The 27,338-nt window shown below is 43.2% G+C and overlaps 1 protein-coding gene and 4 pseudogenes across 1 annotated transcript; 1 reads left to right on the top strand and 4 right to left on the bottom strand.

The window, feature by feature from the left end:
* Positions 1-9: 9 nt before the first annotated feature.
* LOC130137339 (UDP-glycosyltransferase 76F1-like) lies at positions 10-3,330 on the bottom strand (annotated as a pseudogene).
* A 5,534-nt stretch (positions 3,331-8,864) lies between these two features.
* LOC115673245 (UDP-glycosyltransferase 76F1-like) lies at positions 8,865-13,627 on the bottom strand. The gene is made up of 2 exons (XM_030595357.2): positions 13,014-13,627; positions 8,865-9,897 (listed from the first exon to the last, which is right to left on the bottom strand). Exons 1-2 carry the CDS (start codon positions 13,489-13,491, stop codon positions 9,014-9,016), a joined length of 1,362 nt encoding a protein of 453 aa, XP_030451217.1. The 5' UTR covers positions 13,492-13,627; the 3' UTR covers positions 8,865-9,013.
* A 3,604-nt stretch (positions 13,628-17,231) lies between these two features.
* On the bottom strand, positions 17,232-18,147 carry LOC130137338 (uncharacterized; annotated as a pseudogene).
* A 120-nt stretch (positions 18,148-18,267) lies between these two features.
* LOC115673169 (uncharacterized) lies at positions 18,268-19,260 on the bottom strand (annotated as a pseudogene).
* Positions 19,261-20,466: 1,206 nt separating this feature from the next.
* LOC115673168 (18.1 kDa class I heat shock protein-like) lies at positions 20,467-22,857 on the top strand (annotated as a pseudogene).
* The last annotated feature ends 4,481 nt before the right edge of the window (positions 22,858-27,338 follow it).

Raw genomic sequence — 27,338 nt, 5'->3', positions numbered from 1 at the left:
AAAACGTGTCTAAGCGTGACACAAATAACTTAAAAGTGACACCAATAACTCCAATAATCAGAACATCAGCTCGGGTTCCTTTGAATCGACTGCCGGGATATCTCGAACTAGTAACGTTGGAAACTCCTTCACTGCCTCTTGCAATCGAGAACCTGAGATACACTCAAGAGTGCAATAAACCATACTTTTATGAGAAAAGGAAAATGACCAAGCACGGAAAAGGAAGCAATATGTAGATATTGACATCGAGACTCGCTCAGAAAATTTTATACTGAAAACTACTGGAATACACATACATTGCACGGATTTGGGGAAAAGTGCCAAAAAAGTCATAAATTTTTTGCATTAGTGCCAATTTAGTCCTAAACCTTTTTTTGGTGCCAATTCAGTCCTAAACCTTTTAAATTGGTGCCAATTCAGTCCTAAACCTTTTGTTTTTGTGCCAATTTTGAACGGATTTTGCCGACGTGGACGCCTACCGGCCGGTCACCGGCGCTGACGTGGACAACTTTAATATTATATTAATATTTTTTTGAATTTTTATTTTTTTTATTTTTTTTTTATTTTTTTTTCCACCTTTTTTTTTTGGTCTCTCCCTCCTCCCTCTGGCCGGTCGCCGGTCCGGCGATCGGCCAGAGGTCAGAGGCCGGCGAGCTCGACCTCGCCGGCCACTGGCGAGGGCGGGCCTCGCCTTGGTCAGGCGAGGCTCGAGCCCTCGCCGGAGGCCGCGGCGAGGGCGAGCCTTGCCATAGTCGGGCGAGGCCCAACCTCCCCAGCGACCTCGCCGGATCCGGCGAGGTCGAGCCTCGCCCAGCGACCTCGCCGGATCCAGCGAGGTCGAGCCTCGCCCGACCCAGGCGAGGCTCGCCCGTGCCGCGGCCTCCCGGCGAGGGCTCGAGCCTCGCCATGGTCGGGCGAGGCCCGACCTCGCCGGATCTGGCGAGGTCGAGCCTCGCCCGACCAAGGCGAGGCCCGCCCTCGCCAGTGGCAGGCGAGGTCGAGCTCGCCGGCCTCTGGCCTCTGGCCGGTCGCCGGACCGGAGATCGGCCAGAGGGAGGAGGGAGAGACAAAAAAAAAGTGGAAAAAAAAGAAAAAAAAGGAAAATTTTTTTTTCAAAAAAATATTAATATAATATTAAAGTCATCCATGTCAGAGCCGGTGACCGGCCGCCGGCCGGCAGGCATCAACGTTGGCAAAATCCGGTCAAAATTGACCGGAAGGACTAAATTGGCACAAAAACAAAAGGTTTAGGACTAAATTAGCACCAATTTAAAAGGTTTAGGACTGAATTGGCACCAAAAAAAGGTTTAGGACTAAATTGGCACCAATGCAAAAGGTTTAGGACTAAATTGGCACAAAAAAAAGGTTTAGGACTAAATTGACACTAATGCAAAAGGTTTAGGACTTTTTTGGCACTTTTCCCCACGGATTTGTACGAAGTACACCCATGATTACTTACCAATAAAATCAGTAGATTTTCCTGTGAAAAGCTTTTTGATATAGACAAGAATTTTGAATGTTTATTAAGCAATTTATTGAATTGTTACCCTAGGGATAAGAACTAGCAGCGGACAGATCCTTCCGATCACGTACATTGCGGAGCAACGCACGGTTGGGGTTAGTTCTAACTTCTCTATTGTAAAGTCACGTTGAACAATTTGGCCAAAAGAACAAAGACATTATCAAACACTAAGGACCCTCAAATCTCAACGAGTCATTTAGCAATTATATTGAAATTTCAAGTAGCATTCTACGGTGGAATATTGCTAGTTTTTTTATGAGTCATGAACATCAACTAAGCTGGAGTGAAAGAACATGTTATGGTTATTCAATGAACAATGCAAAAATGATTTACTAAGACAATATAAGTACAATATATCTTATCGTTTGATGAATCATGTTGTGTAAGTCGGTCTTCGTACTCAAAAACTTATAACAAGGGAAATTTGTCCAAAAAAGTTTTAAACTATAATATACTTTTGTCAATTCATTCCTAAGTCTTTAAATTATGCCAATTGAGTCATAAACCTTTTTCACGTTTTACCAATTGAGTCAATCTAGTCAATTTTGATAGGAAATTGCTAACGTGGACACCGGCCGTTTTACGTTACATAGTCGGCACTAACATCGATAATTTTTAATAATATTTTAATAGTTTTGTGAATTTTTTATTACTTTTTTATTTTTCCTTTTTTTATTCTTTCTTTTTTTTTTCTTCCCTTCTACCTCTAGCCAGTCACTGGGCCTCAGCGATGGCCAACCGGCCTTGAGCGATCCTTGCCCACCCCTAGCGAGGCTCACCCTAGCCGTCGCTATGCGAGGTCGGCCTCGCCATGGCTGGGCGAGGCTTGCCCTCGCTGTCTTTGAGGCCCTGTGATCGGCTAGAGGAAGAAGGTAGAAAAAAAAAAGAAAGAAAAGAAAAAGAAGAAAAGGAAAAAAGAAAATAATAAATAAATCGAAAAAAAATATTAAAATTATCTACGTCAACGCTGGCGCCCCACGTAGGAAGGCCGGCGTCTATATTAGCGATTTCCAGCATAAATTGGTTGTGTAGACTCAATTGGCAAATCGTGAAAATATTTAGAACTCAATTGACATAATAAAAAAATTAGTACAATAAATTTATGAATTTTTGGATAATTTTCGTTTTATAATAATATTGACCATCTAAATCATCTGCAAAAGCCCTTCATCGAAACTAGGGCAATGGATCAAAAAAAAAAACATAGGGCAATGAAGGAAAAAATAGACTCTTTTGTTCTTTCATCACAAAACACACAGCAATCAGAACTTTAAACCGAGAATAGAGAAGCATAACCTAACATACATCATGCAACAACAAAAAGGCTTACCATGTATCGGAACGTATCCTTTTTCCTTTAAAACTGGATATATAGTGTAAACATAAAGCGACGTCGTGCCACCGGTCCGCAACGTCAACGCACGGACCTTCAGCCTCTTGGCTACGCCGCAAGTAAAGCTGAATAGCGAATCAGATATCAAGCACGCGACGTGCGCTGCCTCACCACCCTGCAACGACATCATTTCCCGCAAGCATTCCTTGAAGGGGCTCGCACACCAGGCGTTGAGGAGTGAGATGAGGCCAGGGATGTCCGACATGGAGGCCTCTGATCGGTTGAGGCCATCGGCGATGGATCGGAAGGCGAAGTGAGGGTGGGAGGACGGATCTGGGGCTCTGAAGTTGGCGTGGAGGACGGTGATGGAGAAGCCTCGGGCGTAGAGGATCCGACCAAGTTGGAGCATTGGGTTTATGTGGCCTCAGAAGGGTAGAGGGAAAAGGATCAGACGGTGGTTGTTTCTTTGGTTCATTGTGGATGTTTCTTTGGTTCATTGTGGACTTCGTTTCTTCTGTCGCTCCCACGTTAACGGAAGGAGATTCGCTTGAGATATATGCAGAAGCTTTGATGTCGTTGCTTTATATGGTCTTTACAAGTTGAGATTAAAAAACAGGTAATAGCTGTTCATGCTAAATATGATATAGGGATCGAGTTGGACCGGTCGAAGAAAATCATTATATGAATATTAGGCTTTGGGTGGGCATCATGTGTGTTGAGTGACTTTCATGAATATATTATAGGCACTGTTAGGTACTGAGAACTTGGCTTTGAGTCGCTGTCATACAAGATTTCTATATCTGTAGACGGAAAGTGATTGATCTTATCTCCGGCATAAAAATTGCGAAAATTACCAAAACAGTGTTAAATTTATTACATTTATGCCAATTCAGTCTTAAATCTTTTATATTTATGTCAATTTAGTCTTAAACCTTTTGTATTTGTGTCAATTTATTCCGTCCGGCTAATTTTGATCAGCTGGCGCTGACGTGGTAAATTTTTTTAATGTATATTTTTTTATTTTTTTCGTGTTGTTTTATTAAATTTTTTCTCTTTCTTTTTCTCCTATTTTTAATTATCTCTCACTTTCTTTTTTCTTTTCCTCTCTTCATCTAAAGCTTCTAAGAGGCGGGGGCTGGCAAGGTTGGCCTCAGCGGCCACTAGCGAGGCCGAGCTCGCAATGAGCAATATATTCCAAAATACTCGAGTGCCAGAGATTGGCGGATTATTTTATTATTCTTAAGTTCTCTCTTCCACTTTCTGCAATACAAAAGAGGAAATATAGACAGACAAGCGGACAAAAAAGAGGAAAGTGGGGGCTAAGGCAAGAATATATCGTTAGATGAAGAAAACGGAAATGGAAATATATATACACACACGTGCGCTCACGCCAGACTTCACTGAAGTCTTAACGAGTCATTCAGGAATTATTTTGAAATTTTGAAATAGCAATGTGTGGTGGAATATTGCTAGTTTTTTTATGAGTCATGAACATCAACTAGTGTTGAAAGAACATGTGGTTATGCAATCAACAAAGCAAATAGGATTTACTAAGATGATATAGTTAATCGATACAGTTTATTACATGGTTTGATAAATTGGGTTATGTAAGTCAGTACTCTAATATTTATGACAATATGGTTAAACAAAATCGAATTTGATCACCCAAATCCATTTGCAAAAGACCCTTCATAAAATTGGGGCAATGAAGAAAAGCTAGACTTTTTTTGTTAATTTATCACAGAACACACATAATTCAGAATTTTTGAGCGGACAAAGGAAAAGAATAAACTAACTCACACCATGCAATACCCAAAAGCAGGAAAAGTACCAAAAAAAGTTCTAAACCTATTGTATCGATACCAATTTAGTCCTAAATCTTTCAATGGGACCAATGTAGTCATAAACCTTTTGACGATTTGCTAATGTAGTCCATCCGACGAATGTTGAAATTGCTGACATGGATGTCAACCGTCTTAAGTGGCATGATGGTTGCTGACGTGGACAAATTTTTAAAATTTTAATTTTTTTCTATTTTTCCCTTTCTTTTCTTTTCTTTTGCTTTTCACGCGATGCCCTCGGTGGCCATGGGTGGGAGCCTTGCACCCTCGACCACATCTAGGCAGTGGTCGACTGTTTGCCGACGAGGGCCTCCGTGCCCTTGCCAAGATCTAGGCGAGGGCGTTAGGCCCGCCCCCAGCTTTAGGCGAGGGCTACAACACCCTCGCCCAGACCAAGCGAGGGTCGCTAGCCCTCGCTTGTGGTTGGTGATGGTCGGCCGGGGACCTCACCAACCAGAGTTATAAAAAAAACAAAGAAAAAAAAGAAAATAAGAAAAAGGAAAAAAACAAAAAATTTTAAAAATTGTCAATATCAACGATGACCATCTTAGTTGGCCATGCCACATAGGACGTCCAACGTTTATGTTAGCAATTTTAGCCAAAACTGATCGGATAAACTATATTGTTAAAATGTTTAGGATTATGAGATTTTATGGGTGGATTATTATTTAATATTCTAACACTCCCCCTCTCTTGTAGGTTGGACCTCCTACTTTGATACCAATTGAGATTTTATGGGATTATTGCCAACTGATTTAAAAACTTAAGCTATTGAATGAAACTGTGGTTTAATATTTAAATATTCTATTACTCCTCGCCCGTGGCCATCGAGGGCCGCGACGCCCTTGCCCAGACTAGGCAAGGGTCGTTGGCCCTCGCCTGCCAGAGTTGATAAAAAAACAAATAAAAGAAAAGAAAAAAGAAAAAAATATTAATAAAATTTGAAACAAATATTAAAAAATTATCCACGTTAGTGTCAACCATACTACATAGGACAGACGGCATCATGTTAGTAATTTTAGGTCAAAATTGAATAGATGGACTACATTGGCAAATTACCACCAGCTGCTTCCCAGCGAAGATGTGTCGCTGCTGATCCGGTGGAATTCCATCCTTGTCCTGAATCTTCGCTTTCGCATTGTCAATCGTGTCCGAGATCTCCACCTCCAGCGTGATCGTCTTCCCGGTCAAGGTCTTCACAAAGATCTGCACACCTCCCCTCAACCGCAGCACCAGATGGAGGGTCGACTCCTTCTGAATTTTATAATCCACGAGGGTGTGATTGTCCTCAAGCTGCTTCTCGGCTAAGTTGAGCCTCTGCTAGTGTGGAGGGATCCCTTCCTTGGCCTGTATCTTGTCTTTGACATTGTCGATCATGTCGGAACTCTCGACCTTGAGAGTGATGGTCTTGCTAGTTAAGGTTTGACGAAGATCTACATCTGCAGAGATTGATGATTAAATGAGAGGAAAAGTGCCAAAAAGTCATAAACCTTTTGCATTAGTGCCAATTTAGTCCTAAACCTTTTTTTGGTGCCAATTCAGTCCTAAACCTTTTGCATTGGTGCCAATTTAGTCCTAAACCTTTTTTTGGTGCCAATTGAGTCCTAAACCTTTTAAATTGGTGCCAATTCAGTCCTAAACCTTTTGTTTTTGTGCCAATTTAGTCATTCCGGCCAATTTTGACCGGAATTTGCTGACGTGGACGCCTGCCGGCCGGCGGCCGGTCACCGGCGCCGACGTGGCGCTGACGTAGACAACTTTAATAATATTTTAATATTTTTTTGAATTTTTATTTATTTTTTTCTTTTTTTTCCACTTTTTTATTTGGGTCTTTCCTCCTTCCTCTGGCCGGTCGCCTGTCCGGCGACCGGCCAGAGGCTAGAGGCCGGCAAGCTCGACCTCGCCTGCCACTGGCGAGGCTCACCCTCACCGGCCACTGGCGAGGGTGGCCTCGCTTGGCGAGGGCGAGCCTGGCCTTGGTCGGGCGAGGCCCAAGAAAACGGACTCACCGATGCATTTGCAACCGCGGCGAGGCCCAAGAAAACGTTGTCGCGGAAGGGGCCGGAGAAGTCCACGGAGAATGCGGCGGGGGGGGGGGGGAGGGGGTCGCCCTCGCCGCGGCCTCCGGCGAGGGCTCGAGCCTCGCCATGGTCGGGCGAGGCCCGACCTCGCCGGATCCCGGCGAGGTCGAGCCTCGCCCGACCAAGGCCAGGCTCGCCATCGCCGGGCGAGGGCCGCCCTCACCAGTGGCCGGTGAGGGCGAGCCTCGCCAGTGGCCGGAGAGGTCGAGCTCGCCGGCCTCTGGCCTCTGGCCGGTCGCCGGACCGGCGACCGGCCAGAGGAAGGAGGAAAGACCCCAAAAAAAAGTGGAAAAAAAAAGGAAAAAAAGAAAAATTCAAAAAAATATTAAAATATTATTAAAGTTGTCAACGTTAGCGCCACGTCAGCGCCGGTGACCGGCTGCCGGCCGGCAGGCGTCCACTTCGGCAAATTCCGGTCAAAATTGGCCGGAAGGACTAAATTGGCACAAAAACAAAAGGTTTAGGACTGAATTGGCACCAATTTAAAAGGTTTAGGACTGAATTGGCACCAAAAAAATGTTTAGGACTAAATTGGCACAAATGCAAAAGGTTTATGACTGAATTGGCACCAAAAAAAGGTTTAGGACTAAATTGACATTAATGCAAAAGGTTTAGGACTTTTTTTGGCACTTTTCCCATTAAATGAGAGAGCTTTCGGTTCCATTGGCCCACCTTGGAATTGGACCGGGCATCGGTCTAGTTCCCGATTCCAAAAATTGCAAATCGGCCCTTTGGTCCAGTTCCCGATTTCTGGGTGGGAACCAAACTACCCAGGAATTGATCATTCCTAGTATTTCTATGTGGTCCATCCAAGGAGAAAATTGTCTGAAATATCTTAAACCTGTTGTATATTTGCCAATTTAGTCATAAACCTCTTAATTATGCCAATTAAGTCTTAAACCTTTTCATATTTTGTTAATTGAGTCAATCCGGCCATTGTTGGCCGGAAAAACGTGGACATTGGCCGTCTCTGAGGCACGGCCGGCGTTGACGTAAACATTTTAAATAATTTTTAAATTATTTATTTATTTATTCTTTTCTTTTCTTTCTCTTTCTTTCTTTTTTCTTCCTTTCTTCCTCTAGCCGGCAAGGCCAAAGTGAGGTCCACTGGCGAGGGTGAGCATTGGCGATGCCAACCTCACCTAGCGATGGTGAAGTCAAGCCTCGCCATCGCCGGGCTGGCAAGGTTGAGCTTGCCTAGCCATGGCGAGGTAGACCTTGCCGCCTCTGGTCGGTCGTCGGCCATTGCCGAGGCCTAGCGACCGGCTAGAGGAAGAAGAAAGGAAACAAAAGAAAGAAAAGAAAAATATCGATTCTGTAAGTGTGTATTTAGATAAATTACTAATTATACTTATAAGCACCCAGCTAGAGTTTTCTGTTTTATTTTATAAACTAATTTGATAAATCGCTTTTTGTATTTTAGCCGTATCCGGAATTCATTGTGGAATGTGGATCATGGTCATTCTGTAAGTGACCGGAATATAGATTGATACAAATAGACTAAAGTTTGTGAAAACCTTCATTGATATTATTAAATTTGTGTATGAAATGCAACAAAGTCTTCAACGTTGCAATTGATGTAATAAGTCTTAAGCTTTCTCTCTTTTTTTTTTTAATTGTAATTAACTTCTTCCATTGGAACTTGCCCTTGTGGCAGTCCCATATGTAGCCACATATGAGAAATCGAGAGAAATTATTATATGAGTGTAGCATATATATTGAACTAAATTCGGAGCATTTAGCATGGGTGTCACGTGGCTTATATGAGTATTGACGGTTCAGGTGAAGTTTAGTATATATTGGGTTCATCAATATTTACTAAAAATCGAAAGTTTCGTCGCCAGATGGAATTGATTACAGTTTTGATAGAGAAAATTTAGAACTCGATTACTCCAATTAAAGGGTTTAGCATTTCACTTTACTTCATGTCCATGGTGATGAGTTTATAAAGTAGTATCACAGATGATACTCTTAAACCCCAAAACACCTCCTTCAGTGAACAAATTAACGAAATTCAACGCATTTAAGAAATAAACTCTCAAATAAATATTTATAAGTTGTCTAAATGTATATAAATAAACTTGTCGTGTTGAAAAGAGTAGCACGCTAATTTATTTAATAAGAGTGACATAAATGGCTTGAAAGTATTAATCTGCTAACAACACGATAATTATTCAATCGTAAACGGAATAACCTAGTTACGATGCCACCGCGATTAAGCTCGGACAACATATAATTATTTAAAAGACAATATGTGACTGACCAAAGCATCCAAGGCTCGGTACGAAGACCCGCCTTGTCCGACGCAAACACTGGCCTCCTCCTTCAAAACCAATGCCCTCTCTCTTATTTCTTCTCCTTCTCTCTCCACCAACAGCCTCTTGATGGCCCTTGCAATGTTCTCTCTCTCAAGCCCACCATTCAAGTGCACTCCAATTCGCCAAACATCGCTCACATACCTTGCATTCACTCCTTGATCAGCAAAACAAGGCATGCACAACATTGGCACTCCTTCACTTATGCTTTCCAAAGTGGAGTTCCAACCACTGTGGGTCCAAAATGCTCCCACAGCAGGATGAGCCAACACTTCCTTTTGAGGTGCCCATTTCACCATCTTCCCTCTCCCTTCCAGTGCCTCGAGGAAGCAGCTTGGCGACTTCTGTGGCCACTCCGGATCGCGGACCGACTCGGGCCGGACCACCCACAAGAAGGGCTGCTTGGAGTCCGCTAGGCCCAGTGCAATCTCCAAGATTTCTGCCTCGCTCATGGCCGCAAGGCTCCCGAAGCTCACGTAGATCACGGATTTGGGCGGCTGTTCATCTAGCCAGGAGATGCAGCTTCTGTCCTCTACTAGTAAGCTGCTCGACGAAGATGTCACGCAGCATTTGTGGGATGGACCGATCGGGAAAAACGGGACCGACAAAACTTCCCGGAGCGATGCGAGATCAGTATGTTCGAGCTCTTCGAATGTGTTGATGATGACACCGAAAGAGTTCTTGATTACCTCAATCAGGTTATCCAAAATTCGGAACATCACCTCGGGTTTCTGCGGATCAACTGCTGGGATGTCTTTAACTAGTAAGGGCGGAAACTCCTTCACTGCCTCTTCGGAGCGGGAACCTGATACATAAGAGTGGAAAGAAACTATACTATATGAGAAAAAGAAATTCCCTTAGCAAGGAAATATTTGAAGGAAGCAAGCAATATATGGATCTTGACATCCAGACACGCCCAGATGATTTTATACAGAAAACTACTGCCATACACATGCATCCAATCGCGTACATTGCAAAGCACCGCATGGTAGGGGTCCGTTCTGACTTCTCTAGTTGTAAGGACGCGTTAAACACTTTTGGCCGAAAAAAGACATTGGTAAACACTAAGGGTGTGTTTGGTTGATTGTTTCAGCTTTTACGAAATGCCTCTGCATAATTATAAAGAACTTCAAGTTAAAGAGATTTTTCAAAGTGTATATAGTGTTTCTATTTGTCACAAATTTGTAAAGGACTTTAATTTTAAGATGAAAGTGGAAGCACAAATTAATCAAAGGTCGCGAGACCCCGGGCGACCTCAAGTAGACCCAAATCTAGTCCTTCGGGAAGGATTGGGGAAGCAGCAGTGAGCATATTCTACTAGGTGGAGAGCTTGATCAAGAGCGGCAGCAGCAAGGTCCTTCGATGTGAACCCACGAAGGACAAGACGTAGTCCTTGTCGACGAAAAAACATCGCCGTTCTTGAATTGATGACGGTGATGAACCTCCTGGATGCGAATCTGGAGATGAAGTCGAAGCTGTACAAGGACCATCGCTGCGGTAAATATTCCTGATGACAACAGGATGTATGTAGTCCGGAAGATCAAGGGGTCAAGCAAGATACACGAGCTGATGGGGGACACATGGTGCCAAAGGAGGTCATCAAACCTCGGCAACCACAGCCGAGGGGCCAGGTCTTTGTCGCTCGACCCTCGACCGACAGCAACCCTCGACCTTGGCGACCCTTGACCCGCGCGATCTCGACCTTGACCTTAATAATGTCAGCAACCGACAGAGCACAGAGAGTGTAAAGAAAATGAGCAGTATTTTTAGAGGGCCTGAGTGGAATACGCAATTATTAGTTAAGGCAAGATTGAAAGGAAAAAAGTCATTAAACCCAACAATAACATTTCAAAAATGTTCAAAGCTCAAGGTAGGTCTTCATCAATGCTGGTATTTCCCCAAAGTGGTCCAAAAAATATTTTACCAAATGCCCCAACCTTTTTCCAAGAGACTTTAAAGGCCAAAATCTTTTAAGAATGTCGAACCAAACGTAGCCTAAAAACCCAGAAATCTCAACAAGTCGTTTAGTAAGTATTTTGAAAATTGAAATAGCAATGTGTGGTGGAATATTGCTAGTTTTTATGAGTCATGAACATCAATACGTGTTGAAAGAACATGTTATGGTTATACAATCAACAATGCAAAAATGATTTACTAAGATGATATAGTTAATGTTAAAAATATGTCTCGAGTTTTGCGCCAGTAGATGCAACCCAACTCTAGATTTATTAAAGGAAAGTTTCCTAATTTAAGTAAGTTTTCTATTTTGAATAGTTTTCATAATTGAATGGTTTTCTAGTTTGAGAAGGTCTCCCAATTTGGATCATGCTCTTGTCTATATATAAGAAGTGTGACTTCTTATGAAGAGTATCAAAGAGGAGCTTATGTTAGTGAGTTGAAGCCAATTAAATCTTGTGGTAAGATTTGTGTATAATTCTTTCGTGAGATTGAGAGATTATTTCGTGAGTAATTATAGAGCTAAATACTGCGTGAGTTATTGGGTGTAATTGGGGTTGGGTAACACCGAGAGTGTTTGAGTGACTCGAGTATGGTTGTAATCTCCGTTGTATCGTTAACTCGAGGTACCAGGGATTGGGATTTTTCTGCCACAGCACGAACACGCCAACCTCACGTTGGGCTGGGCGATGATTGAGCCTTGCTGGCCATGGGTGAGGCCCGACCTCGCCAGATTCGGCGAGGTCATGCCTGGCCTAGCTGCTGGCGAGGGACCTCACCGGTCCTGGCCTCTAGTCGGTTGCCGGACCGACGATTAACTGGAGGAAGAAGAGAGGTAAAGAAAAAAAAATTAAATTTTTTTTTGAAAAATATTATTAAAAGTTGTCCACATCGTCGCCGGCTGTGCCATGTAAGCCAGCTGGCATCCACGTAAGCATTATCTAGCCAAAATTAGTTGGAAGAACTAAATTGGCACAAAGATAAAAGGTTTATGACTGAATTGGCACAAAAAATAGATTTAAGACTAAATTTGCACAAATGCAAAAGATTTAAGACTTTTCTAACACTTTTTCCCAATTTATAAAACCATGTAATAAATTGTACTAATTAACTGTTGTGGAAGCAAGCGATCGAACAGTAAAATAGACAGAATATGAAAATAAATCGGACATCAGAATTATGTGGTTCGGTCGTAGTGATTTACATCCACGGGGAAAGCAGCATGAAATTCTACTATAGATTAGTTGGTGGTCTCGAAACTCAAGGTTAGCGCGGGGAGCGACAACAAAGTCACTTGGAACCAGTCTTCCTCTCAGCCTTGCCATGCTAATCGTGCTCCTCCAAGACCCCTTGGCCGCCCCCTTGCGGCCATCCGGCGAGGGCTTGAGCCTCGTGCTGGGTTGGGTGAGGCTCGCCCTCGCAGAATCTGGCGAGGGTCAAGCCGCTAGCGAGGCTCGCCCTCACCAACCCTGGCATCCAGCCGGTTGCCGGTCCAGCAACCGATTGGAGGAAGAAGAAAGGTAAAGAAAAAAATTTTAAAAATATTAAAATTTTATTAAAAGTTGTTTATGTCGTCGCTGGTGGTGCCACATAGGTCGGCGGCCGGCGTCCACATCAGTGATATCCGGCCAAAATTAGCCGGAAAGACTAAATTGGCATAAAAACAAAAGATTTAGGACTAAATTGACACCGATGCAAAAAATTTAGAACTTTTCTTACATTTTTCCCTTGTAAATTGGGTTATGTAAGTCAGTACTCTAAAATTTATGACGATGTGGTTAAACAAAATCGAATTAGATTTCCCCCAAATCCATTTGCAAAAGCCCTTCATAAAACTGGGGCAACGAAGGAAAAACTGTACTTTTTTGTCAATTTATCACAGAACACACAAAAAAATCAGAACTTTTGAACCGATAAAAGAGAAGAATATACCAACCCACATCATGCAACAACAAAAGAGCTTACCAAGCACCGGGACGTATCCTTTTTCCTTCAGAACCGGAAATATAGTGGCAACATAAAGAAACGCTGCGCCGCCGGTCCGCAACACCAACGCGCGGACCTTCAACCTCTCGGCTACACCGCACGTAAAACTGAACATCGAATCCGATATCAAGCACGCAATGGGCGCCGCATCACCACCCTGCGATGACACCATTTCCTGCAGGCATTCCTCAAAGGGGACTGCGCACCGGACGTTGAGGAGCGCGAGGAGGCCACGGATGTCTGACGTGGAGGCCTCCGATTGGTCGATGCCGTCGGCGATGGATCGGAAGGCGAAGTGAGGGTGGGAGGTCGGATCTGGAGCGTTGAAGTTGGTGTGGACGATGGTGATGGAGAAGCCTCGGGCGTAGAGGATCCGACCCAGTTGGAGCGTCGAGTTCATGTGGCCTTGGAATGGATGAGGGAAGAGGATCAAACGGTGGTTGATTCTTGGGTTCATTATGGACTTTGTTTCTCTGGTCGATCGCACGTTAATGGAGGGAGGTTTTCTGGAGATATATGCAGACGCTTTAATTTTGTTTGCTTCATATGGTCTTCACGAGTTGGGTTTATAGAACAGTTTTTGCTGATTACGCGAGAAATAAAACAGCGTTCTAGCTGGATCGGTCGCGGAAAATCATGAAATGAATATTAGGTGTTGACCTGTGGATGCTTTTACTTAGGAAAAAACAAGAATATTAGGTGTTCACAGAAAAAGAATATTAGGTGAATTTAATACTCTATCTAGGCAATCCAGCACACAATTCAGAGGTAGACACGTGGCGAGTCGGGGTCACCAATCAGATTTCCTAAAAATCTCTGACTACCCGTCTCACCTGCTCCGTTAACGCCGTGACTGCTCTCCTTCTTTCAGTCTTCCTCTCTCTCTCTCTCTCTCTTCCCTTCCTCCTGAGAAAACTTCTCTCCACACGGCTAAACTTCTCTCTCACTCTCCGCCCTACTCTGTCTTTCCTCTGTGAAGGTGCTCCTCTAGTCGTCAACCACACTACCGCCTCCGCCGGGGTCGGGATCGGAGCCAAAGGCGGTGGCGTGATTGACAACTAGAGGAGCGCCTTCGCGGAGGAAAGACAGAGCCAATGGGGCTTCGGGAGGCGATGGCGTAGGCGGAGGCGGCGGCATGGTCGGGATCGGAGCCACCGATGGTGCTCCGGGAGGCAACCGGCGGAAGGCAAATTCAAAGCGCGCGTGTTTTGTCGGAGGGGGTGTTGAATAATTAAACCCCAAGAGAAATTATCATATCATGCCTCCAAGAGATTGGCTGCGTTGGTAAGGGCGTAGGACTTGAGTCCAAGGTCCCAAGTTCGAGTCCCCTCTGCGCCGTAGCCTTCTCATACTCTTGACTTACATGAAGGCTAGTTTATGGGGTCAGATTAGCTCTCCTCCGGTTGGTGCCTGGCCAGTCGGACCCTTGTAGTGCGGCCGGTGCGGGAATTCAGATTATCAAAAAAAAAAGAAAGAAAGAAATTATCATATCACAGTAATCAAAACTACCGATGAACACCAACATTCCCAAGCAACCCCCCACCGCACAGGACACATTTAACGTGAATACGGAGAGAATGAAAATTTTTGCAGGTGGAAAGACGCATGAACATAGAACAAGAAAACGAAGAAGATGGCTCGTGTAAAAGATCAGTTACCATCGAATTGAGAAAAAGAATTCAAAACCCGTTTTTAAGTAAGCGCCCCTAAAGAACACGACTTTTCTCAACTCACTCTCCTCCTCCATTCTGGGGTTTTTTGTCCGGAGTCGCGTGCTGTCCTAGGTTTCTTGTGGGGATATTGGTAGGATAAGAGATGTCGTCGGAGCTCTCGGATTCCGGTAGGATCGCCGGGCCGATCCTGTCCAGGTCGCTGGAGAAGCCTGCCATCAACTTCTCCCAGACGTGCAGCTTCCTGAGCAAGGGCACTCTCGACGGGACAGAGAGACATCGTGACAAAGAGTGAAAGAAGGAGAGCAGTAACGGTGTTAACGGAGCAGGAGACGAGGGAGTCAGAGATTTTTGAGAAATTTGACTGGTGGGCCCGACTCGCCACGTGTCGATCTCTGGATGGTGTGTTGCATTGTCTCTGGATAGGTTCTTAGGTAAGCAAATCCACCTGAAGATTATGCACTTTAACGATGAAGCGGTGCTGATAAATGATTGCGAACTTGTAATCGTTGCGCATGATGATATTAGTTTTTTTATCAGTGAAACGTGGGAAGGGGCCATTGACGTCGACGGCTCCTCCTCAGCATTATCATAGAAGTTCACACCTACGACAGAATGTCATTATGGGAGAACCCATTACCGTCGCCCCATTACAAATTACCGTTGCCCCATTACAAACCTACTGGGAGTATAGCCGGATCAAGCGATAGCGATTATGCACACTCTTTCAGATTCTCGTGCTACCTTGCCCCAAAAGTGTTGATACCCACTCAATCCATGGTGCCCCGAAGGAGATAACATTAATCGGGTTAATAAGATAGTTAGGTGAGCAATACGTTTCACATTATCAATTAGGATTAGGTGTGTGCAAAAGGAATCGACCAGACTGGCCAGTTTTGGGCGGTTCTCGATAGAGTCGATCCGATTCTCATTTCCATAAAATTGGAACCGGTGATTTTGGGTTCGGTTCCTAGTTCCAAGGGTAGAACCGCCCACCCAAACCGTATGGACCGAATTGATTATTATTTTTTATTATTTCTTAAAAATCTCTAAAGAAACTCTAAGCTAGTTGATTTTTCTTTCCATGTTCCCTCTCAGCACTCACGCCTCTTGCCCCTTTCCCACAAAACCATTACACATTCAGTAACGGTGCATTTGGTAACCATTATGTTCCTAAAAATAATTTCTGTTCGGAAATGATTTTTTTTTATTCTATGCCCGGAAACAATTTCTGAGCATTTAAAGGCGTTTGGTAACTGCTCAAAATTTCTATTCCTGGAATAGAAAAAGAACAGAAATGCGTTTGGTAACTGCACAAAATTTTTATACTAAATTTTTTTCAAGTGCTTTTTTAAACTTGGTAGTTAATTCTCATGGAGCACTCACCACTTTATTTTTTCCTTGTAAGTGAAGGAAACATGGTGAACATGGTGATATGTATATACCAAGTATATACATGGTGATATGTATAAACATGGTATATACTTGGTATAAACTCTTCCCTCTATCACTCATATCAGTGTTTTATCTCAATTTGAAGGTCACAGCTGACCTTTGAGTGTATTACTCTACCCGATGGTTTCGAACAGCACCGAATCCATTGCCAAACCAGCCATAGAACAATTTTCGTGCCTCCTAAGGAGCAACTCTTTTCTTAGTCATCAACGATATTGATGAGCACCAAACGAACTACTCCCACACGCGCGCGCGCGCATGCACGCCTACACGCACGCGCACGCGCGCATACAAGAAACGCCATTGAAATTCATTACTTTCGTGCTTATGTGTGCAGCCTAATGGTCGTGCTAAAAAAAGTCAGCAAACAAGAGAGGCACTAAAAAATTCAAGACACATAATGATCCTCTCCCATCGTCATCTAGTATTTAAAAATAATATTACAAAAGTCGGAAACACAAAATCATGGAATCTCGGGCATATTGTAATCCCTTGCTATTTTATTTGCAATACTTTTCCTAAGCATGTTTATCTCAGCTACCTGCTCATGTGATGTATCATCTGCAACCTTCACTTCTCTAGATCCAAACGGGTACTCCGGATCTCCATAAAGGGAAAAATTTTTGTCTATTCTATCTTGATCACGAATATAATTATGGAAAGCATAACATGCAATTATAATAAGTGCTTATTTTTTTATTGTAAATAGAGGCATGTGTCTCAAAATGGTGAAACGATTCTTTAATGCCCCAAATGACCTCTTAATGACATTCCTTCGTGAAGAGTGCCTATAATTAAACAATTCTCTTGCTGTTCTTGGCCGTCTCCCACTCCCCCTATAATCGTTTAAATGATACCGTTCACCTTTAAACGGAGTTAAAAATCCCAAAAGTGATGCTTAACCAAAATCTACCATGCAGTATTTGCCTGTAACATGGTATATATAAATTTGTTATGATATGCAACCATAATACAATCTTAAAGAAAGTTTCTTCTTATAGACAAAGCAAATACCTAGCGGTGATCGAGGAAATTGCAGTCGATGAGTCTCGAGTGCTGCCGAAAGCACCTGTCAATCGTTGTCATATCTTTCCCACCCAGAATACACGAAAGTAAACTTCATATCAAATGAACAAACACACAGCACATTTTGGGTGGTATTCCCTTTCCTGCCTCTAAATGGGATCTACTGAGACATATGGATGGAAGCATTTATATGGGTGCCATCAATAGCACCTACGCAGCCCTACGCATTTATGAAAATGTAATGTTATACAAGATTATCAACTACATGTATTTGATAGTGTAAACTCTATATAAAAATCATACCTTGAAGTATCGTTCATTATTAGGATCCATAAGAATTTCCTATGGGACAACATCAAAGGATAGTGGTTTGATAACCTCTTTTGAGAGTTTGAGAATTGCTTTTAACACTGTATTAAAATACTTGCTAATTGTTTCTCCTGAACGTTGGAATCTCTCACATAAATCTCTATCGGAGTTATTATGACAAACTATAGATAAGAAGATCCCAACTTGTTCATCTATCCTAACATACCGACTATCTTTCAACTAACCTTTTGCCCTCATTAATTCACATAGGTTGAGAAAAACATGTCTCTCCATCCTGAAGGCTTCATATATTCTATCTGAATGTCCATAAACAATGTCCCTTATCCATTCGGGTCATGATTGTTTGCTATCCCTAATAGGTTCTTTCGTATGCATGGACATGTCCACCGCAACAATGCACAACCATGCTATCAATATGTGAAGATCATCATCATCCAATAATTGTTCATCTGGATCTACTTGCCCATTAGATACACTATTTGATCTCCCTTCCATAGTACCTATATCATCACACAAATAGAAGAACATCAATATAGATATCTGAAAAAAAAAATCCAATAACAACCAATGACATAAGTAGTAGAGTGAAAGCAAACTACATATATAAAACCCAAGCAGTTTATCGTACCCATGGCACCACAAAAGTACAAGTGTCTCGACATCAATATCTCTAAAAACCAAATATCAAGTACTAACATAGGTCGTACAATCAAATGAAACCCCCACACAATCCACAGTACATTTCCCAACATCTACTGAAGACATTGAAGAAGTCCATTTCTCCTTTCAGCTGGGGATTTGATGAATGCCTCCCTCCATGCGGCACTAACACATGCTCATTCCACTGCTTTGTTATAAAGATCTTGCCCCAACTCAGGAATACTAACTAGGACATCAATGACAGTGGAGACAGAGAAGGGGTCCACAAGTGGTGGTGTGACCTGTGAAGTGGCAGAGATACTCACAGATTGACTTGCCTTAGCTTTGATCAGCTCTTGTATAGCTTTGCAAGTGTCAGCAATGCAAAATGAGGTACTCTTTTTTCTCCTCTTGGTATTTAAAGTCTTATCCAATTTGTGCTTGTCATGAACTGGAGTTGCAGTATTGTCGGATGTAAAGACTTTCTCATTAATGTGGTGATCACTTAAGTCCTCTGGATTACCGTCTGCATCGCCACCACCATTGTCACCTTCCTCCGACACCATCAAATCTTCGGCATTTCCTGTGGCATGATCCCCAGTAGCATATGTACCACCAAATACAATACACAGCTTGGGATACCGAGGAAAGTAATCCTTTTTGAATTTTGCCGACTCATTATTATCCTGCAATTTTCACAATAATGACATTTGTCAGCAACATAATCAAACATTTTAAAACTTACATCTACAATGACATCAAAATAGTCAAAAGTTAAAAGATACCTTGATGTGAGATTCCCATATACTTGGATCGTCGACAACTACTATTTTATTCACATTATCCCAGCCAAATCCGGATTGTGAAAAAAACTTCTTAAAACTACCATACTATTTTCTCAGTTTGTTCACCTTGTTCTTCAACTGAAATAGGCTATATTAGTATCCTATCTATTTAATGAATTCAGCCCGTATGTTATTCCGCCCAGCTTTGTTGTAAGTAGAAGAGGTACGATTTCCCTTTTTGACCTCCTCAACCAACAAACTTACAAGCAGGTTGGTTAAAGGCTCGGTCCACTTTGCATTGAATATCTCTTTTTGAGATGTGATTTAACCTTGACTGGTTGAGCATCATATGAGTTATGCGTTAAATCAATAACATAGTCATGTTGAAGTTACAAGCAATACACGCAACCATTCTCAAGAGAAGCAGCAGCACGAGAAAATTTGGAAAATACAATCTCAAGCTACAATTCGAGCTAAACAAAGAAGCTTATGCTCTGGCAAAGCTAAAGGCACAAAGAAGGGGAAAAGAAAAAGTGCATAGGTATACATCATTGCCAAAAAAGATATGCATTCTCCACGTCTCATTCTCGAGATCCAAGCACCAAGTAAGAATTAAGCTGAAGCAATACAAGATTCAAGGTTTGAGAATGCGGCACTCACCCATTACCAGAAACCCAACCGGTGCTTAGATTCAATTACCCACCAAAGAAAATGGAATAAAGATCAACAAGTCGATGAGCTAGTTAAGAGGATTATAGCCCCGCGAAAAATCAGAATCTGTAGAACCAAAATCCAACCATTGGACCGGCTAAGAAAGGCCCGACAATTGCACCAATCAACCAGCACAAGAACTCCATTGTCCAAATAGGCTCGAAACTCTCTACAAGGCTCTCAGCTATCGAAACGAGCAGAATGCAAAGATACAAAAGATAACTAGAAATGCACATGACCAGCCGCCACTCTTGGAGGGAGATTTGAGAACATACCTGAGACGAATGGCGGAGCGGAGGCGACAAGGCAATGCGGTGATTGCACAGAGGGGAGCTGAGGAGGGTTGAGCCAAAAGAGATAGAGGGCCAAAATCGACGCGACGGATCAGGATGTCAACCTGTACACACACGCTGTTAGTTACGGCTAGCTAGGTAGGGCCACTAGATTTCTTTGGGAGCTAGGACAAAAAGATCAACAAGGGCCACGCTCGCTCTCGCTCGAGCAAGCCCAGATCGGCGAGGGTGGTGCTCGCTCGACCGAGCCCTCGCCCAGATTGGCCAGGGCCGTGCTCACTCGACGGTGGCGATGGCGTCGAGCGAGCCCTCGCCCAGATAGGCGAGGGCAGTGCTCGCTCGAGCGAGCCCTCGCCCAGATCGGCCAAGGCCGCGCTTGCTCAACGGTGGCGACGGCGTCCCTCCCATAGTTGCAAGTTTGCAAGAAGTCACCTCGAACGAGAAGCTTGGTCGGTGAAGGAGCAGCCGTCGTCGTGAAGGAAGCGCCGGTGAAGGAGCAGCAGCGGTGAAGGGAGGAGTTACGATGGCGATCAACGGAGATCTTCTGGAAGCGGTAGCGGGACTCACCACGAGCAATACCCAACTTGTGATTTTTTATTCTTTTTTTTGTTCCCAGATCAAGAAGTAACTTTTTTTTTTATTCTTGATTCTGTTTCAAAACTGATTATGAAAACAAATTTGTGCCCGGGAATAAAAAATTTACCAAACGGATTTCTATTTTTTTTATTATTTCCGGGAACAAAAGAATAGAAATAGGTACTGTTTGGCAGGTTACCAAACAACCCCTAACCCACTCACATTGATCTACTCTTTCTCTGCCATCTCTTCTGTCACGGGAAAGTCTTCTTTTTTCCTATTGGAACCATAAAGCTCTTAGCTTTTCCTGTTTCTGTTTCTCCTTCTTCTTGGTGTGTTGTCTTCTTCCAATAGGATATTCTGTTTGGCCCTTGAGAAAAATCAGTGGGATTTAGCGAGCAATTTTGCAACTTTGGCTCGCATACCAGTTGGAACTCTTGAGTGATGTTTCTTGCCACTGCATTCTTGATCATCTCGGGGTCTGTTCCAACTTTTGGTTTTTTGCTCGTGTTTTGGCTTTAGATTTAGGTTATAGCGGGAGTTTTTATCAGGTACTTCGCCGCGACCGGTTTCATTGGACCACCTTGGAACCGGAGCAGACCGACCGGTCCGGTTTAAGGATCAAATTGTCTGGTTCCAGGAGTTGGGAACCCGACTGGGTGGGACCGGACCGGACCGGACTGGAAACTATTACCCCTAATTAGGATACGAGGTTCGATAACCAGCAACAATATGACACTTGTAAATGTGGTAAGTTTAATGTTCAAACGGATAAAAAACAATTGACAAGTGCAGAGGCATCGCTCTCGTAAACAATGATGTGATATTTACGCTGGTGCGTAACCCCAAGTTTTGAAAAATGTACTATAAAATTACTCAATCAATTCTAAACCTATTATATATATACCAATTCAGTTCTAAGCTTTCAAATTTTGCCAATATAGTCTTAAACCTTATCATGAAATTACAATGGAATCCTTTCAATCGATTTTTGCCGGAAACAGTTGATGAGTCTAGTCATCAACGGCCGTCCTATGTGGTAGACTGCCACGTCAACGATTTATGTCGAGAGGTGGCTGGAAAGACTACATTGGAATTCCATACAAATGTTTATAACTCAATTGGTAAAATTAAAAAATTTATGAATGAATTAACAACCATACAGCAGGTTTAGGACCAATTGGACAATTCCCCAAAAATATACTTTGACAAAATCTTTGCATGTCTATAAGTTTACATAATTAATCATTCAAGAACCTCGAATTTCTTCGAAGTCTAAGTAAGCACTCCACTGCACAGCTCATGTCTAGTATCCCAACCCAGTAACTACAAAGGTAAAGAAAGAGTTGGATCCATCAAATTATATTTTTACTTGCTTTCACACTTGTAACTTCTCCGCTTCTTCGTATTCCAATCAAATACTAACAGATATACATATGAGGAGGGGAAAATTGTCCAAAAAGTCTTAAACCTATGGTACTTTTGTCAATTTAGTTCTAAACATTGTAATTGTGTCAATTCAGTCCTAAACATTTTCAAGTCCGGCTAATTTTGACCAGAAATCGCGGACGTGGACGCTGGCCATCCTACGTGGCAGGGCCGGCGCTGGCGTTTACTACTTGGAAGAACACTTTGATCTGAAGACACGAACTTATCGGCACATTAAGATTAAGCTTGATAGCTTATTACTGCTACGCTACGCCTGCCGGCTTGGATTGAATAATGCAAGCGGACACTGAACCAATACAAGTGATTTCTTCGACTGCTCATCTCAGTCAATCAAACACTTCTCCCACAATGGCGCTGATCTCGAGCGATTTCTTCGCAGACGAAGGACGAGCGTCTTCGATCCTTTCTTGCTCGACATCTGGGACCCGTTCCTGGACTTACCGATCACACCGTCGACCACCCTGTGGCTGCCCCGGTCGGACGTGTCTAGGGAGGTCGTGCGGTTCCCGAGCGTGCGGATCGACTGGAGGGAGACTCTGGAGGCGCACGTGTTCCAGGCGGACCTGCCAGGGATGAGGAAGGATGAGGTGAGAGTGGAGGTCGAGGAAGGGAGGGTGCTGAGCATCAGCGGCGAGCGGAGGAGGTGACAGACTCGTGGCATAGGTTGGAGAGGGCGAACGGGCGGTTCTCGAGGAGGTTCCGCCTGCCTGAGGACGCGAGGGTCGATCAGGTGAGGGCGACAATGGAGAACGGTGTCCTCATGGTGGTTGTGCCCAAGGCGGCGGCGGCGGCAGGGGCGGCGGCGGCGGCAGGGCCCGATGTGAAGCCCATTCCGATCACTGGCTCAGGGGTTATAAATGTGAGCGACGGAGAGAGTGCGACTTTATAGCGTATAAAATAAAGAGGAGAACATCCCAGTGCGAGACTATGAAGTCTCTGTATGAGCGTAGTTTTTGTTATCTATGATGCATGATGCAAATAACCATTGCATGTCCTTTCCTCACATCCGAGGTCAATCCGGTGACGAATTTGATTCAACACTCTGTGTGAACCGTTGTGTGATTTTGTGTTGCGTTGCCTAATCGCAGCATATCTCGCGACACGCGTGAACAGACTTCCTAGTTACTAAAATCAATGCTAGAATCATAGTGTAACTACAGTGATGAACTCGTCAGCTCTTAGAAGAGATATAATTCAATCTGAACATTTCGTAAATGGTGCTAAATCTTTATCATAACGGTCGGAGGAAGTAACGAGCATAAGTTGTTCCAAGGTTCTCCCCCGCCTCATTATGGGCAACGCGAGTGTAATTATCGATTATGTACCAGGCAGTTATTAAATAGGTACTTACTATCCTTAGCAAATTGCTCCGAATTGTCTCTACCAGTACATATGAGTGAATGTCTGGAAAATCGAGAACTTATTATTGTACTGGAAAACTTAGTTGCTTTGAATAGTGTATAAAAGTCAATGTAATTATTAACTCAATATCGCATTTGTACCAACTCAGTCATAAACATCATAAACTTTTCAATTTAGCCAATTTAGTCCTCAATATTTTGGTAAAAAATCCCTAACATGGACGTCAATTGTCTTATATGGTATAGCTCGCACTGATGTAGATAATTTTGCAATTTTGTAATTTCTAAAATTTTTAATTTTCTGTCTTTCTTTTCTTTTTTCTCTTTCCATTGTTTTTCATTATGCTGGCAAGGTCACCGGCGACCCTCGCCAGCCGCAATGGCCTTGCGTGGGGCCTTTGTGGCCCCACCGGTCGTGGGCAAGGGCGCGAAGACCCTCACCAGATTTGGGCAAGGCCACCTTGCCTGTGGCTAGCGGGGGGTTGCAATAACCTCACTCAGGGTCTGTGCGGCCTTGTCGATCGCGAGCGAGAATGCAAAGGCCTGTCGCGACCTCCCCCAGACCGGTGGAACCGCCTAGGGGTTTGGCTAATGGATTACTAATGATTATTATTTAGGAGTCGCCACTAATCAGTTTTGGATGAGTCAATTAGATATCCGAGTAAAGCGTGGGAGAATTATTTTACTTCTACGAAACATAGATTTAAATAGTTCATGGACTTGATTACACTAATTACCCAACTAGTGCCCTTTCGGTACCTAACCTTGTTCAATTCAAGAAAATGTTTGCCAGGTAGCCTAGATTGATTTTCAATCTATCTATTAACATATTATGTGATCATACGGGTGTGCAATCATTAGAATAACAATCAACAACCAAGGATGCATTAAATAAATTGCAAGGAAATGCAAGAATCTAACACTAAGAGATAAGGAAAATGCCATTCCCAACTAGGCTGAAGGGAAACAACAATCAACATGTTGAAGAATAATGGAATGCGCAAATAGCGACCTAGCATTTATCTTTAAGAATAAACAGCATCATATTGTAAAGCCTTAAGAGCTTGTTCAATTTTGACCACATTTTAGAAGAAAACTACTCAAAATCTATATCATAAGCTTTTCCCTAATTTAAAAAAATAAAAAAAAAATTGAATTTTTAAATTTCAAAATATTTTTAATATTAAAATAATTATATAATATTATAATATTAAAACAATGGACGGACCCGAGTCGAACCTCCCCATCCACAACTGGACTAGGCTTAGTAAATGAGCCAAGTACGGCAACCCCATAAAAACTAAGCCAAAAACCAAGCCCGGCCCAGGACATCAACCTAGCCCAATGAAAAATAGGCCTTAACATGCAACCAAAATAGACTGGCCCAAACGAAGAAAGGCCCTCGCCCGGCCCGGCCTACACGCATACCAGCCCATGCGGGCAAGCCATCAACTGACCCAACCGCTCGGCCCAGGTTCGACCCGACTAACCCGAGCTCACCTGCATCACGACCCGACTCTTTCTTGGTTGCCGTCGACAGCCGAAACGAACGGCGCCACTCGTCTCGGCCTGGTCGCACGCCCATTCCGGCGCCGCCTTGGCCCACCCAGGTCGAGGGCTTGGCCTCTGTCTGGCCAGCCACCTCCGCCGGCCAAGACTAGGATAGCCACACTTGACTCCACGCCTAGCCTCAACCAGCCACCTCTCAATACTCACGCCAAGACCGCCACGATTGGCCGGCTTTGCGCCACCGGCTGAAGGCCATACCTCACGACTGGACATCAGGGGAGGGGTTGAGGCGAGCGAAAACCACGAGAGGCCTCGAACAGCAGCAAACATAAGAACACGGCAATAGAGGAGGGCGAGCATCACATGAGAACGCCGATTCGGCGACAAACGAAGAATTAGAAATAAAACTAACCGAGGCATTCTATCAAACAGTTGGAGTGCACTGGCGAAACAAAGGGTTCTCGGCTCAACTGGGACTCGACTTGGGGCCAGGGCTCTCGATAGACAAACAACAACACACACGATAGCCAAATGAAGAACGGAAGGGGGCCGGAGTTCGCGTGAGCCTGATGGCCGCAAACTTCGGCCTAGCATGCCCAAAACTGGGGAAACATAGCAAGAAAGAGGCAAAACGTGGGTCAACAATGAAATTCCTACCCGGCTTGGTGACGACGGCCGGAAGACGATCCCGACACGAATTAGACTATAGCCGCCCGTCTCTATGGGCTAAAATCAGTCAATTTAATATCTTTAGAATAAGTCAAAGTTGTTTGGTTTGTGATATGTTACCGTCTAGATTTTAGGAATTGGTTTCTTTTGTTGTTATCTTGTAATTATCCAGCTGTTATCAGTGGCTTATTTAAAGGTCTTTTATCAGATAAATAAAACAGCAGAGAAGTATTTTCCTTTGAGTGTCTCTTTCTTTATTCGCGGTTGTGCGTCTTTTTGTATTAGTGGTATTAGAGCATGTTTTCGTAGAGAGTGTTGAAAGTTCAAACACGTAAAAAAAAAGTGAGTCACAAAAGGTTGAGAGCCAAAAAGAAAGAGGGTCCGTGAGAATACAACAGTAGCTCTATTCCGTTTTTACTCTTGCGACAGCAGTTGAAATTGATGGCCTCAAGAATATTTGTGCAATCAACTATCTCGCGTTTTGATGGTCACTCTGATCATTAGAGCGCGATGGAAAATTTCCTTAGGTCTAAGGAGTATTGGCATGTTGTTACCTCTGGAGTTGCAGAACCAGAGGAAGGAGCTGTGTTGTCAACAATGCAAAAATCATATCTAGATGCATTAAAGCTGAAAGATCTTAAGGCTAAAAATTATCTATTGATAGATAAATCTTGAAAACAATTCTTTGCAAGGACATGTCCAAGCAAATTTGGGACTCCATGAAGAAGAAATATCAAGGATCAACAAGAGCAAAGAGGCAGCAGCTTCAAACAGTTCGAAATGCTACGAATGAAATTGGGAGAGTCGGTTATAGACTATTTTTCCCGGACAGTGGCAATTGTCAATAAGATGTGGATTCATGGCAACAAGACGGAGGACGTCACCATAATTGAGAAAATTCTTCGATCCTTGACAACAAAATTCAACATTGTTGTCTGTTCCATAGAAGAAGCTAAGGATATCAAAGAACTTTCAATTGATGAATTGCAGGGTTCCTTATTGGTTCATGAACAAAAATTCCAACTGCAAGAGATGGAGGAGCAAGCGTTGAAGGCTTCAACTGAAAACAATTTTTCATCATCATCTAATACAAATAGAGAAAGATGGTGCGGTGAGCATGGAAGAGGCAAAGGCAAACGAAACAATGATCGCAGCAGCTCAAATAAAAAATCTAACAATAATTAGTATTATGATCCTCAAGGAAAAGGAAGAGGTCGTGGAGGTTGGCATTCAACTAGTTACAAAACAAAGTCAGCACACAAATCCAATATAGTGTTTCAGATGTCACAAGTATGGCCATTACAAATCAGAATGTTGAACTAATTTGAATAGGCAAAGTGGAGAAAGAACTAACTTTGCAGAAAAAGAAGAAGAAATGTCACTTTTGATGGTGTGTCACGTGAAGGAAGAAACTCAACCAAACATGTGGTACTTCAACATTGGCTATAGCAACCACACGAGTGGAGATAAAAATGTGTTCTATGATTTGGATGAATCTTTCCGCAACACTGTGAAGTTTGGAGATAATTCCACCATCTTTGTTAGGGGAAAAGGGAAGGTAACAATTTACACAAAGGGAAATTCTATGCAAACCATCTCAAATGTTTTTTATGTCTCTAAGTTAAAGACCAATTTTCTAAGTGCTGGCCAACTACAAGAGAAGGGATATGAGATCTCTATCAAAGGAGGCATTTGCAAAATATAGGATGAAAAATTGGGCTTAATTGCCCAAGTCAATATGACGGAGAAACGAATGTTTCCGTTATATCTCCACAATACTAACCATTCATGCTTCTCCGTGAGATCAAATGATGAGGCTTAGTCATGGCAT

Source organism: Syzygium oleosum, unplaced genomic scaffold (genome assembly GCF_021117445.2).
Source record: "Syzygium oleosum isolate NSW1041296 unplaced genomic scaffold, Sole_v2.1 Sole_v2.02, whole genome shotgun sequence".
In the NCBI taxonomy this organism is placed as follows: Eukaryota; Viridiplantae; Streptophyta; class Magnoliopsida; order Myrtales; family Myrtaceae; genus Syzygium; species Syzygium oleosum.
This window is presented reverse-complemented; position numbering and strand designations above follow the sequence as displayed.